Here is a 14022-nt window from a genome sequence, read left to right on the forward strand (position 1 = left end):
TTTATGGAGAATCACTATGTTTCAGATCAATCTCATTACCTGACTAAAGACACATGTCAAGCTATCATGGTGCTGTCCTTCCCACAATATCCATCTCCCCCCTATGCAGGCCACATCCCACTTCCACCTCGATGAACCTCGACAATCTATCGGGAGCGGTCCACCCCCTAGCCATCTCTCATCCACACCGGCATATCATCCATATCAAAAGTCGAACTATACCTCAACGGACTAGGCGATTTCGGTGATTTGGGTGGTAGAGTCGATTTCAGTAATGAGGGAGGTTTGATCCGCTGGATCTTCCTCCCAACCAAAAAGCTAGTCGAAGTCGAAGTGGAAGATTTCGGATCGTCCAAACCTGCTGGAGATTGAAGAGTAGAAGGGGTCGTATCTATACTCAGGTCCGGGGGGAGGAGGGAAATTAGGACTCGGATTGGGATTATCGGATTTACCCAAACTTGGTCCACTGTTCCTCTTCTCTTGCCTACCCGTCCCTCCCACACCAGCACCTACACCATCGGACGCATCGAATCCTTTGGCGATACTGGAAGATAATCTGGAAGCTCCCAGCGACGTGGACATTCTAGTTTGCTTGGAAATTAACGAAGGGGAATAATAACTTGCCGAATTCAACTTCGTATTCACCTCAGTCCGAGAGGGGGAATATGGATCTTCCTCGGTCTCCGCCTCGGCATATCCCTGTGCAGGGTACCCATACGTATCAAACGTCCTTGCCGATTCCAATGCCCTAGGAGGAGGCTGGGTAGATAACCTAAGATCAAATTGACCCTCACCAGTCGGAGGAGCAGGGAAAGAGTAGGTCGATGATCTAGTACAAGGCGATATGATTTTATCGGGAGGTGCAGCAGGTGCAATCACAGAAGGGGAAGGGGATGGGCGTGGCTCGGGTTCAGGGAATTTTATAGATCCCATGGAGGGGGTTCTACCGTGTCCTGGTCTAGGTGGGGGCGAGGACGACCCGTCAGTAGGGTACGGTTGAGGTTGGGTATAAGCTTTATAGTCGTTCTGGATCGATTGGTCGAGGGATGGTTTCGGATTGGGGTGGTATTCTATTGGACTGGGAGTGAGATATGAATTTGGATTTGGATTTGAAGGTGATTCGTGAGTCTGCTGTGCTTGATGTGGAGTATCTACATATAGTTGTGGAGGAGAGGTGGATCCATAAGCCTGGATTTGATTGTTGTAATGGCCTTGTTCGCGGGCTTGGGTTTGATACGCCGGAGCTGGAGTTGGAATTGGACTTTGATACTGATCTTGTGACTGATTTGGGTATTGAGGTCCTTGAGCTCGGTCATACTGGTAATCATAACTTGGATCATGATCATAACCCTGCTCATGACCATATTGCCCATACTGATTATCCTGATCCCTCTCATCATGATCCGACCTATACGAATGCACCGAACCCCTAGGCGGCACATAAGTACTAGCAGGTGATTTGGGATAATACGACGCTCTCGCACTCGACTTTCTAGACCTAGATTTCAGATCCTCAAGGTACCTCGGATCGTCAGTCATGTGAGAGACGAACGACCTCCTATAATTTGTAATTGGACCTTGGACCGAGGGTGGGTATGCCAAGCTCTCTTGGGAGAGGGGATTGTAGGGTATATAATTTGATATGGGTCTCGCACTTCCATCATACACCGAATATGGGGATGGCGATACCCCATTTTCATAAAATGAGGAAGAAGGGGGATGACCAAAACTTGATATATTCGTATTCCTCCTATGTCCCCCACTTCCCCCTCCGTTGGGAGGTATAGAACCGTAGAATGTATCTCTTGTAACCCTCTCGAACCCATCTGGAAAATCCTGTTTCCCGTGGGCTTGTCTATAATAATTCGAGTACTTCTCTGTTGCTCGTTTGAGATCAGTAAGATACGCAGTCTTCCTCCATAGTTGTTTGTTCCCCCCTCCAGGCCCTGAATGAGCATGTTGCCACATTCTCATTCTGTCCATCTCCTCTCCATGAGTATCAGCCAGATCCATCCCACCTATAATGGTTGGATCCCCGGATCTACGTCGATTCAGGGAGGAAGATAATAACCCATTCACGGAGGAGGCATGGGATACAGGTCTGTTCCCCATTCTGGATTTTTTGTGCTTTGTACGTCTAAGACAGGAGGGGAGGACCCACTGGCCTTGTTTTCTCGTTAGGCAGTAGAGGCATATCAGGGTGATTACGAAGAGGATCGAGCCGAAGATCAGGAATACCTGGGCTAGTGGGGGTATATAAGATATGTCAGCTTGGGGTATCAGGCGATACGAGGCTGGGCAGCTCACTCGAATGACTCTGGAACCAATCTTCATCCTGATTACCTGCTGTCTGACTATGCGATAAATGGGGTTCTGCCCTTACGTCCATCTTCGTACTTGTTGCAGAGTTCTAAGAGACTCAGTCGGTGTGGCGGAGCAGTCAATGAGTGTTTATTCGAATCCGATATTGAGAGACTTGTTGGGACGTCTTCGCGGTAGGACTGGATGGACTGAGTTTTCATCACACAGGGATGGGACCGGAATGCGATAACGTTGAATGACAAGAGTTTAATCTTTGATCACAATAACTAATCAGACAATACCATCAAGTATCGAAATGGAAATGAAAGTGCTTGGTCAATCACAAGCAAAAGCAAAATAAACATCAGATTGTTCTCCTCTCCTTTCACTTGCGATCAATTATGCGTTTCATTGGATCTTCCCATCCAACCAGCATATAACTCATTAGCACACATACTCAATCCGGGCTATATACAAAGGCATGGGTATATCACTGATACTTGCAGACTGCTAAGGGGACGATCAAAAGGATAGATATGCTAGGGTAGGGTATCTATCCCTTCACCAAAGGCAAAGGATACCCAAGTCATGCGAGGATAGAGAACAAAGGAAGGCAAAGCTGGATTGGATCTTTCCCCAAGTCCCTTCCACTGCTGCCGCCACGTCTGAGATAGTGTGATACCGGTAGTGTGTTTCGTAAGCGTAGTCTTTCAAAGTTATATCATAAATCAGAATAGATTGGAGGATGCTGATGTTGAATCTCCATCAAGGTTATCCTTGGGATTGATGATCAACGATCGACTGATCATTCATTCATTCATTCATTCAACCAATCAAACAGATAACTCGTAACCTGACCTAACCTGACCGACATGAGCATTCACAATCACATCAATAATGCACGAATGTCAAAAAGATCACCGACGCTTGGCAGTCATCTGACCTTTAGCAGCACCTGCACCATATGATCATGATAATCCCGTATCAAATGCATTGCATTGCATTGTATGCGTTGTGAACCATGAAGATGCCCCAAGAATACTATACACAAGGTCATAATCGTATCAAAATATCGCACAGCGTATTATCTAGTATACAATAAAGTAAAGTCTCGTTCGTAGAATGGTCGTAAATGTTGATTTGATGCCAGTTCGTTAATGAATGTATTTATATTTCCGTGAATTGCTTGTTTTCGTAGTCATCTAGACTTCGCTGAAAATGGAACCCTACCATCCCCTCCCCATCAATCTCTGCCCATCCCCTGCTCTGAACCCCTCAGCTTCAAGGAAGACAGGAAGATACCCCGTCCTACCATGGCCCTGTTCCGTCGACCCATCCTCCTCATCCATCTCCATCTCAACATCCCCATGTCCACTACCCAGTAGTTCGCCCAACCTCATTCCACTCCCTGGAGCGGATAACGAACTATCCCTTCTTCCCATTTCCATTTCCACTCCAATCTCTGAGGGGAGTGTCCTGGTAGAACCGAGTTCGGGGGTATCTACAGCGGGTGAACAGGGGAACAAAGCAGGTTGGAGGTTGGGTGGTTGGCTGGGCCATAATAACGCAGGCTCGATGGACATTGACATTGAATCCCGCATTTGAACCTCGTCCGGTGTGGGAATCTGGCTCTGCGAAGGTCTTGTGGGAGTAGCCATATTTGATCCTGATCCCGAGGGGAACCGCCAATGATCCATCGAGGGATGTACAGCCTGAGGAGTCAAGTTGAGTCTCCTCCTTCCTCCCATCGGAGTAATATTCCCAGAAGGAGAGTCGAATATCCTTCTAGGAGGTGGTAGACCGTCGAAAGAGATGGAAGGTCCAGCAGTATCAGGTGTGAAAGTTATGGATCTCCTATATTCCAACTTGGGACTTGCTGATCTCCTTCCAGCGAGTCCCGGACCAGGAGCGACAGGCGAAGCGGTAGCGAGGTATAGTGCGGTGTGAGATTCCGAGAGGGAGGATTGGTGTAATCCCATCAAAGAGGGTGGTCGTTGGGGTTGAGGATTATGAGGGACATTATTGGGTGGTAAGGCAGAGTGGGATAAGGCGGATCTGTGACCTCGAATTGGCGCACCAGGCGCAATGGAGCTTCGTCTCTTGGAGGAAGATACGGGACTGGGTGTTCTGGGTGGTCGATCGAATTGACTGGTGAATAATCCCGTAGGTTGTGTTTGAGGTATCTGATTATTCCCATTGTGAGACATCTGATCGTCCTCGTCATTCTCATGTTCATTATCCGACACTAGGAAGCTCTTCTCCATCTGTATGATCTCTTCTAGCACATCTCGCATATCTTTACCCATACCGAAAGGTAATGGATCAGGCGTATGCTTCCTCCCCTTCCTACTTGAATGGGATTTACTACCCGTACGAGAATGCGATGGTCTTCTTTTCGAAGATGAGGATGGTGCCGAAGAAATGGGCATAGCTGGGAGAGGGGGTTGTGAGAATTCAGATTGTAACCATTCTTCTTCATCCTCATCTTCCATTATTGCCGCACCGATATTCACGTTCCCTCCATACCCTGCACCACCCATTCTCGAAGAGGTACTCGCAGAAGAAGGGTTTCGCGATAGATTTCCACCTAGACCCCAAGTGGAAGACGACATGGAGGTGATGGAACTTGCGATGGATGGATTTCTGGAGTGTGAGTGACCGCCTACTAGATCGGGAACGGATCTTGAGGCGGAAGAAGAAACGGACATCATGGTACTTCTGCTGGTACTTATTGAACTTGCCAGACTTCCTTCGGCTCTACGTTTCCTTCTCTCCTCTTTACGTTCTTCTCGACGTATGTCCGCCCGAGCCAGTCGGCGGTAGTGCGATGCATTCCATTCTCCCACATCTTGGTTGGAGGATGATGAGGCGATAGAGGTGGAGGATGCTGAAGAAGGGTTTCGGGAGAGGGACGATGAGATTGCTGAGGCTATTGATGGATGTTGATCATGACCATATCCTTGTTGAGGTATTATAGCTTCAGGTTGGGAGGTGGGTTTATAGCATAGTGAAGAGAAGGCGTCGGAACGTGCACAGGCTACAAGCCAAAATCAGGAGATCTCGTCAGCTCGGACACTTCACCGTGTAAACTCTAGAGGTTGACCATGACTCACAGACACTACAGTAGATCCCGCCGTCCTGCGTGAGGTTCCCGCAGAAACACCGACTCCGTGAGCTAGGACTAGGTGACAAACTACTTTCCGAATCGCTCATCCCTTCTTCACCGCGCTGACTCGCAAACATCTTTTGTGATTGCAGTTTGCCGCGACTGCTAAGCTTGCTGCTGGTGGGAATATTGGTTTGAGATTCGTACAAGGGGTACGGATGCCGATTGTGTGGATGATCCGGGTGGAAGACAGGTGCAGTGGATGGCATTGAGGAGTAATTGGATGTATAGATGAAACGTTGAAGCTACCTGCGCTTCGATGTTGGATGCTTAGCTGACAAGTGACAAGGTGAGGTGGCGTCAATGCGATGCTGTGTAGATGGTTGATGATTGATTGTCGAAACGCGTTGAGAGTTGAATGATATGGTGATGGCGATCACTGATCTACCGATATGGGTTTTTAATGCTGATTCGAATTGAGAGTACCATCCGATTTTGTTTGTCTCGTCTAGCGATATAAGATAAAAAGATACCCAGTTTCTTCTATAATGATGAGATGGGATGACGAGATGTTGATGAATTGTGACCAGAGTCAACCGAGTCAGTTGGGATTATAATCGATGGTAGAAATGAGTTGTTGATACTCGCTCAACGAAATACTCGTACAAATACAAGGATAGTGGGTTGATAGGGAAGGCAGAAGGAGAGATATAAACAACACTCTTTACTCTACCCTCAAAAAATGAGTGAAAACACGTTGTACACAACTTTTTTCCTTGAGGGAAGAGGGAAGCGGCAAAGGCAAAACAAGAGAGCAAGAAACAAGAAGAGAAAAGACGCGTCGCGTTCCATTCAGTCATTTTGAATGGGTTTTCACTTTGATTAGTATGGTAATTCAGGGTCAACAAGCTATGGAACGTGGTACAATATTATCCGATCAAGGGTAAGAACGAGGCGTAGATAAACACATTTATAAAAGTCAATACGACGCGTCAAAGTCAAAAAACCAGTTTCAACTGGCTTGGTCGGGTTGAAAAGGTATGACTGCACTGCTTAGATGATTACTCGATACTTGGCTATTCTTGGCTTATGCGAGTTATCTTGGTACAGTATAACGCCAGAACTGCGATTGATACATCTGTCTTGGTAATGATAGGAGTAAGACTCGATTCATTCTCGATCACGTCTCATACCTCGTCATCATCAATTCAGTATATCTCGCTGTGCACAATAGATGAACTGCGGTGAAAGGTCACCCATACCCTACGCGTCATCTCGCCTCAAGTCATTGACCTAAGCAATCAACGCGGTCCTATTGTCCACGACACATGTACTGGATTGTGTGTCACCAAAACATCCGATCCGATACATTCCATCTATGTATATGAAAATACAAAAACATAACAGGCATTACAAGGATCGTTCAACAACATACAAGTCATGATAAAGCGAAACACCAACACGCTATCAGCCCAACTACTTCCACTCCACAGACCTCCTTTTCCTCTCCAACAGCCTCTTGGCCCTCTTCACATCCCCGGCCTCCACTAGGATATTAGCAGTATGAAACGTAGAAGAGTACAGCATCCTGATAGGTCGAGATCTTGTCGAAGAAGGCGAAGTAAGCAGATCAGAGAATCGAGTGACCAATCCTGATTTATCTGTGCGAGACACATCACGATACGCCATCAGTCCTTACTTACATTGCTGGGAAAGTACACGAGAGTCGTGCCCACTTACCTAGATGATAGGCTCCTTCACCTTCATTCTGATTATGATCATCATGATCGCCTATCCCCCTTAAATCCAATTGTAGACACCTCTTCCTACCGTGGCCGGTCCCAGCCACATCCTTCCCAGACCATTTGATAGGTATCTCTCCAACCGAATAATCAGATCTACTGTCATCATGCTCATGAGTGTGATCTTCAAACACGTCGAACGATCGCTTATCATAAGGTGTGGGCGGTAACGAATACTCATATTCCGCTTGAGGAGTTTCAGGGGGCGGAGTGAAAGTTTGTCCATTGAACCCTCGCGGGGGATTTTCATGGGAATGGAAATGGGAAGTATCAGAATGGTAGCTCATCGAGTCGTCCGACACCGAATGATATCCATCCCCTTCCTCGTCCTGATCGTGGTAGAACAATTCACCATCCGACCTAATCAGGACACTGGACTTGCCATATTCCTGTTCATCCTCGTCATTCCTGAACATATCCTTCAAAACTCTAATCTCGGTGACGAGGCTAGACCCATCTTCATTCTTTGTATAACTTATAAATGGTCTTCCCCCAGCTTTTTCCTCGGTATCCACCATCTCAGAGATCTCGCTCTCAGTCCCGTCGCCGGTATACGTCACCTGAGAACGAGATGGTCGACACCGTTCAGGCCAAACTAGGAACTTCCTGACTCGTTCGGAGAACTTGTTTTCGGCTGATTTGGAGAACCCTATACAAGCTAGTGGGGAGGGCAGGACGGTGATTTCCGGTGTTAGTTGAACAGAAGAGGAGGAGGGTCTGGCCGGTGAAGTGGAAGATGATGTGGGGAAGGAAGGTTGAGAAGGAGTAAGGGGTGATAGGAGGGAACGACGTCTTGGCGAAGGGGTGGAAGAGGGGTCGATTTGCCCTGATATCACCATATAGGATCAGCTACCACTATCGACAAGCCGTGGAGGGTCTTTTAGAGCGTGTGGTCTAGTGCAATCGAGGAGAGATTACTCACACCCTTGATGAGTGAATATATTCCTAGCTTTCTCGAAATCACTCTCTTTCACTAGCAAGAAATCCGTAAAGTAGCTTGATTGATACAAGATGGAAATACCAGCTTTGGCGAGAGGAGCGGATACATGACGTAGATGAGGGGAGTCTATGGCATCGCAAAATCGTGTGTCAGCTCATCTACCTCAATTTGATAGAATGTAAGAGGGCTCGTCGATGTAGCGATTATGATGTGGATGTGTGCATCTTAGAAGGTCGACTACTCACCATAATTACCAATCTCATCCTGATCCCCACTGGAAATCTCAAACACCCTCCAACTCGTCGAGATTAGGATCTCCCCTTTTTCCCTTTCAGTGATATCTGACCACTCGTGGGTGATCAGATCTAGCGAGCCGAAGATTGCCATCTGAAGGTGAACAGAATCAGCACGGACACTTGAAGAATAGAAACTGAAACTGCAACATCCATCATGAGTGAAGGAGTGAACATATGAACATATGAGATTGCAGAAAAGGTCAAATCAGAATAGAGAGGGAATTGAAGGAGCACTTGAACTTGGCACTCACCTCAATCCTGTTCGAAGTGATATTGAAGAATTCCCCCGACTCCACCGAGGATCTATCGATCGTCCAATATATCTTGGTGGTGTATCGTTCAGTGAGGGAGATGGGAATATGAACGATGGCGACCGGGTCGGAAAGTGCGCTATAGTAGACAGATGGATTCATCAAATTCAGCTAATTGAAAGATATGTCGGTCCATACGCGCGACCTGTCGATGCAGTGCAAAGAAGGGATGAACATCACATACGTTATGACTATAGCTGGCATCTTGATATGACCAATCCACCTATTCCTTTTTCGTCTATGTATATTCTATTCTAATGATCTGTATAAAACTAAACAATAAAATACAAGCAACAAACTCAATCGCTCTCAGTCCAATAAAGAGAGGGGTTGACGATGTCTTGTGGATACCTCTTTATATGTCATAAAGCGTTCCCCACTTTCAGTCCCAGCTCCAACGGTTCTTGTTAGACCACCATCAAAGTGTATGTTGCTCAAACCCACACAGCAGATGGAGATGGAGCGAACTTTAAACGCATTCTCTGCGATGAAGATTGGTTGGGTGGCTTAGGATCATCATCGCATCGTATCCAAGGTGTGATTGCTTCTTTCCCTCTTCCTCTTGAGCAGTGTGCGTGTGCGTCTGCGGCGTGGGATCAGATGGGATGAGATTTGATCCGCCCGGTCAGATGAGTAGATTCGATTTGATGGATGGAGGGGTAGAGGGGTCCTTTGGTTTCATGGTTGATGGTTGGTCTGATGTTACTCTTATTGTTTCTGGATGATCTGGATGAAGAGTGGGGGAATGTACTGTACTGTATCATCGCAGCGACCACGCCTACGCACATACACCCAGGAGTGGACTAGTCCATCCCAAAGTGGAAAGTGGGGATGATCCCTTGAAAGGTCCGATCAAAGGAAGATGAGATGAGATGCATCTCCGTGAGTGGGGAAGCGAAGAGGCTTTCTGATGGATTTGGTCTGATCGTCGATGGAATGGGTGTCCGTATTCCGTGTAATCTCCGCTATGATGGATCAAGTCACCGGATGAGAGGTTGATACCGAGAAACAAAAAGATTGATTTGATATTGATGGATCATCACATCCTTCAAGGGCGATCAATCCCCCTTGTGTTTCCCCATTTTTGCTGTTATTATTCTGCTCGTCACTTGATGAATCCGCTCTGATCGGGAACCATTGGTGTTTCGCAGCATTGTACCGAGAATGGGGTTCTGCCTGTAAATGATTGTACCGAGAACAATGAGGATGAGTGTTATTGTATGATCCGTTTCGTACTAGTCTACCATCAATCAACGGATCGTTGGTGATAGTGACGGTGGTCTGAAGGACAAATAACTTCCGGACCTTTCCTTCGCACGTTCTGCGTTTTTATTGTTCAAGAAGGGCGTGTTCGGCTTGAAGAACAAAGGAAGGAAATTTGTCTGTTGTATCGGACTTGGTCATGCTGGATGATGACATTATGCTTTCGATCCAAAGGGGATACTACTTTATACGAATAGTAGTGTACAACGTTGGTTGAAAGGCAGCTGCTGCATGTCAGTGTCATTCTCGAGTGGAGGTCAAAGCGAAGGCCTAAACAAACAACAGGGACGATCCGGCGATGACCGACGTATCACATTATACTGATAGACACGGAGAGTAAAACCGTAAACGATGCATGAGATCCCAAAAATTAAGCAAGAAGAGGCAATAGGCTATTAAAGCAGAGGAGTGCGGTAGAAGAGTAAAGTCAAGGGTATTATGTAGATTCAGAAGAGGTGTGTTGCTCTGGTTCAAGGTTGAGAGGACATTACAATAGTATGATAGGAACGACTATTGGATGACCAAAGGTTCTTGTCCGACAGGCACGCACTCCCCAGCGACAAGTTCAAAGTCGTCCTTGCATTGATGAGCAACGCACTTCCCAGCTTGGCACGAGGCAGAACCGAGCTTAACACCTGGTCCCATACAGCTGTATGGAGCCGCTGTCAGCTTGCTAATCTCACTGAAAGGTATTCGACGGGCGTGACTTACTTCTCACCGACGGCGGAAGTCAAGTTCTTGTAGGATCCGTACATGCATCCACCGCATGATTCAAGATCGTTCAGAGTATCGATACACTATGCCGCATCACACTATCAGCTAGTCATCTCAGACGAAAGTGTGCACGGGAAGTGAAGACAGCTCACCTCAAAAGCATCGATATTCTCAAGTCCAGGAATAGCACATGCGGTAAGACCCCAGGGACAGGCATTGGCCTCTACATCTCTTTTCTTCTTCGCTTCGGCCTCTCGTGCTTGTCGTTTGGCATATCCCGATGCTGCGGCTGTTCAAGAATCGAGCCATCAGCCCCAAGTCAGACAGTACGTAAATATGACCAAATTTTACCAGGAGCGGGGTGGTTGAAGATCTACATGTAATTCACATGATCAGCGGAAGACGGATGTGTAGGAGATAAACAGAAGTTTATGAGACTCACGAAGACACCACTAGAACCACAAACATCATTGGAGTTTCCTGGGAAATCACTCCCGCAGATACATGAGTATCCAGTAGGGGAGCTGGCCTACTCAACATATCCATATGATATGATATAAGCGCACGGATCCTCACAGCAGCCAACCGCAATACAGGAGATAAGATGAGATGAGCAGCTCACATCAGTCCCAAAGACAGCCTTGAGGTCGTTCTTGCAATACGTCAAACAGTCTTGCGAACCGGCCACGGAAGTTTGCTCAGAGGTAATTACAGGTTGTCCTGTCAAGTCCTGGAAGGTATAACATCCGACGGAATCGAACGATGTACCCACAACACTCAGCTCGGTGTTTGTACATGTACCAGAAGTGCCCGTTTCGAAATCGTCGGCGGAGGGGAAGACGTCGGAGCAGAAACATGAGTCGTTGGAGGACCAATAACTGTATGTGTATCCTGCACATTGATCCTATATCGCCATCATACCAAATCAGTATACAAAAAATACATAGTAGAACTGGAGCAGGACCTTGAACATAGACGACGATTCAAAGGAATGGAAAGTCAGGAGAGACACTTACACTGCATGCAGATGCGGAGGGTTGGGTACCCCTTGAAGTAGCTGGAGAAGCATCGGAAGGGCTATCGACGCTTGTACATCCGGTGAAGACGTGGGCGGCACTTGCGAGCTGAGCGACAGCCACAAGAGAAGAGAGGAGAACGAGGAGGTTTCGTGACATTTTGAGCAAAGGAGTGACTACAGTGAGATGTAAAAGAATGACTCGAATCAGAGGTTGAATGAAATCAAATAATGAGGTTTAGATCAATGAGTCAAATAGGAATATTGAGCTATCCATGTCCGTCCTATATATGTATCTGTCGTTTCCCATCCCCTGCCTGGACGATGTAAACAACAAACGACCCAACAAGCAGACCGCAAACATTGTTCGGTCCGGCAAATTCAGCTATGCCAAGCAGAGAAATCTAGCGTTCCAGCGGCGCAATATTTGGTAATCTCAATATGCTATCGGATGGTTAAACGTAAAATAAGGTTGTTACCACAATTACGGTAGAAGTCCGCCCTGAAAAGAGGGTTACTGACCTGTTTGTGGATCTGCAGGAACAGGCCTACAAGGACCAAGGAAGGCGACTTGCTATTTGAGATTGTGTACCCGTCGTACTGATAGCGTACTATCTGTAAGAGCCGACTATTAAGCACAAGGGAAAGGATACATAATTGTTGTCCGTAGTATATAATAATCCAAGATGAGTAGTACAGAAGGGGAATAGTAGACCAGTCCATGTGAATCAGACCGACAGGACACATTGATCATCGACCAACTCAAAATCTGGCTGACATTCCGAGATCACGCATCTCCCATTGACGCAGGTCGCAGCGCCTAGTTCGACTCCAGGTTGAACGCATCTGTTGAGTCGATAGTCAGCGAGACATCAGCACACACAAACTGAAAAGGTCACATACATCGTTCCTGCTGTGGCCGTAGCATTGTTGTATGCACCGTTTATACAGCCTCCACACGATTCGAGATCGTTGGAAGTATCGATGCACTATGATCAGCAGCGTCAGTCAGCAGATTATCAAAGAAAAGGGCAATCTCGACCTACCTCGAAAGCATCAGCGGACTCTAGTCCCGGAATTACACAAGCCGTAAGTCCCCAAGGACAGATGGCAGCTTCGGCATCCCTTCGTCTCTGTGCCTCGGCTTCTCTAGCTTTTCTCTTAGTCAATCCCGAAGCAGCGGCTGAAGATAGCAAGGTTAGGGATCAGCATTTACCAAGTGCGAAATGGGAAACCCACTCACCAGAAGGTGGATGGTTGTATACCTAGCAACAAGCACAAGACACATCCTCGTCAACCAGTGTGCGGACGCAGGCAAATGATGGAGAAAATCAACTCACATAGAGATCTCCGGGGCCGCAGTTCCGGTTGGTGGTTCCTTGGACATCGCTGGCACATATACAATTATATTGGTCAGGAGCGTCGGCCTGCACTCAAATTTGATATAGCAATACCGATATTAGCGTACGTACCGGAAGTTTGCAGGGTGATGGAACCCATGTGCAAACCGATGAGAGGAGGCCGGACTCACAATTGTTCCGAAGATCGCCTTGAGATCGCTTCTACAATACCCCAAACATTCCTTGACGCCATCGACCGTCTGCGGTTCGGAAGTGAAATTTGGTTGTCCTTTCAAATCTTGAAACGCATAACATACTACCAGACTGTATGACGTGTCTGTCACTCTAACTTCGGTAGTCGAACATGTACCGCCAAACCCCTGTACCAAATTTGCAGGGGGGATTCCGACATTGGAACAATAACATGACGCGTCAGGTGTGGTCGCGTAATAGCTGTATTTATATTCTGTACATCTGTTCTGCATGTCCATGATTACAATAAATACTTCAGCTCAGGTACAGTGCTTTCGAGCTTGATGGATCTGGATGACTTACGCTGCATCTATCTGCCGTATTGAAGGAACCTTGAAATGTGACTTCAGAAGCGTCAGGAGGACTGGTGAGATCGGTGCATCCTGCGAAGAGGTTGACGGCTCCAGCGGATCGAGCGAGAGCAAGGACAAGGTAGGAAGTAAACAGGATGAGAGAGACTTGAGACATTGGTGGTAATCATGGAAGACGCGATAGGAGATACATGGAATCTATCTGGATCTTATTGGAAGAATGATTGGGTGTTCAAAGCTTCGACAATACACTCAGTGCGGGTGACAAGAGAGTCCAAGTACAGTAGCGATAACGCTCGTGTTTGGATAAACAAAGATCGCTCGAACCCTGTGCTCCGCGATCCGCGATCCGCAGGACTCGGTGTGCCTTA

At 47.1% G+C, this 14022-nt stretch overlaps 5 protein-coding genes across 5 annotated transcripts; all 5 read right to left on the reverse strand.

Moving 5' to 3' along the window:
- Window positions 1-318: 318 nt before the first annotated feature.
- Window positions 319-2389, reverse strand: I302_107045 (uncharacterized protein; the record flags this gene model as incomplete). Its single annotated transcript, XM_019192304.1, has 2 exons — window positions 319-2243; window positions 2308-2389. 2 exons carry the CDS (start codon window positions 2387-2389, stop codon window positions 319-321), a joined length of 2007 nt encoding a protein of 668 aa, XP_019045301.1.
- Window positions 2390-3527: 1138 nt separating this feature from the next.
- Window positions 3528-5544, reverse strand: I302_107046 (uncharacterized protein; the record flags this gene model as incomplete). Its single annotated transcript, XM_019192303.1, has 2 exons — window positions 3528-5338; window positions 5415-5544. 2 exons carry the CDS (start codon window positions 5542-5544, stop codon window positions 3528-3530), a joined length of 1941 nt encoding a protein of 646 aa, XP_019045300.1.
- A 1339-nt stretch (window positions 5545-6883) lies between these two features.
- I302_107047 (uncharacterized protein) lies at window positions 6884-8960 on the reverse strand (the record flags this gene model as incomplete). The annotated part of the gene is made up of 6 exons (XM_019192302.1): window positions 6884-7068; window positions 7148-8035; window positions 8132-8275; window positions 8395-8536; window positions 8697-8835; window positions 8941-8960. 6 exons carry the CDS (start codon window positions 8958-8960, stop codon window positions 6884-6886), a joined length of 1518 nt encoding a protein of 505 aa, XP_019045299.1.
- Window positions 8961-10529: 1569 nt separating this feature from the next.
- On the reverse strand, window positions 10530-11908 carry I302_107048 (uncharacterized protein; the record flags this gene model as incomplete). The annotated part of the gene is made up of 7 exons (XM_019192301.1): window positions 10530-10668; window positions 10731-10816; window positions 10886-11022; window positions 11085-11106; window positions 11176-11262; window positions 11356-11637; window positions 11750-11908. The coding sequence occupies 7 exons, from the start codon at window positions 11906-11908 to the stop codon at window positions 10530-10532; spliced, it is 912 nt and encodes a 303-aa protein (XP_019045298.1).
- A 568-nt stretch (window positions 11909-12476) lies between these two features.
- On the reverse strand, window positions 12477-13808 carry I302_107049 (uncharacterized protein; the record flags this gene model as incomplete). The annotated part of the gene is made up of 7 exons (XM_019192300.1): window positions 12477-12594; window positions 12652-12737; window positions 12795-12931; window positions 12992-13013; window positions 13089-13175; window positions 13280-13567; window positions 13644-13808. 7 exons carry the CDS (start codon window positions 13806-13808, stop codon window positions 12477-12479), a joined length of 903 nt encoding a protein of 300 aa, XP_019045297.1.
- Between the last annotated feature and the right edge of the window lie 214 nt (window positions 13809-14022).

Source organism: Kwoniella bestiolae, chromosome 5 (assembly GCF_000512585.2).
Source record: "Kwoniella bestiolae CBS 10118 chromosome 5, complete sequence".
NCBI lineage: Eukaryota > Fungi > Basidiomycota > Tremellomycetes > Tremellales > Cryptococcaceae > Kwoniella > Kwoniella bestiolae.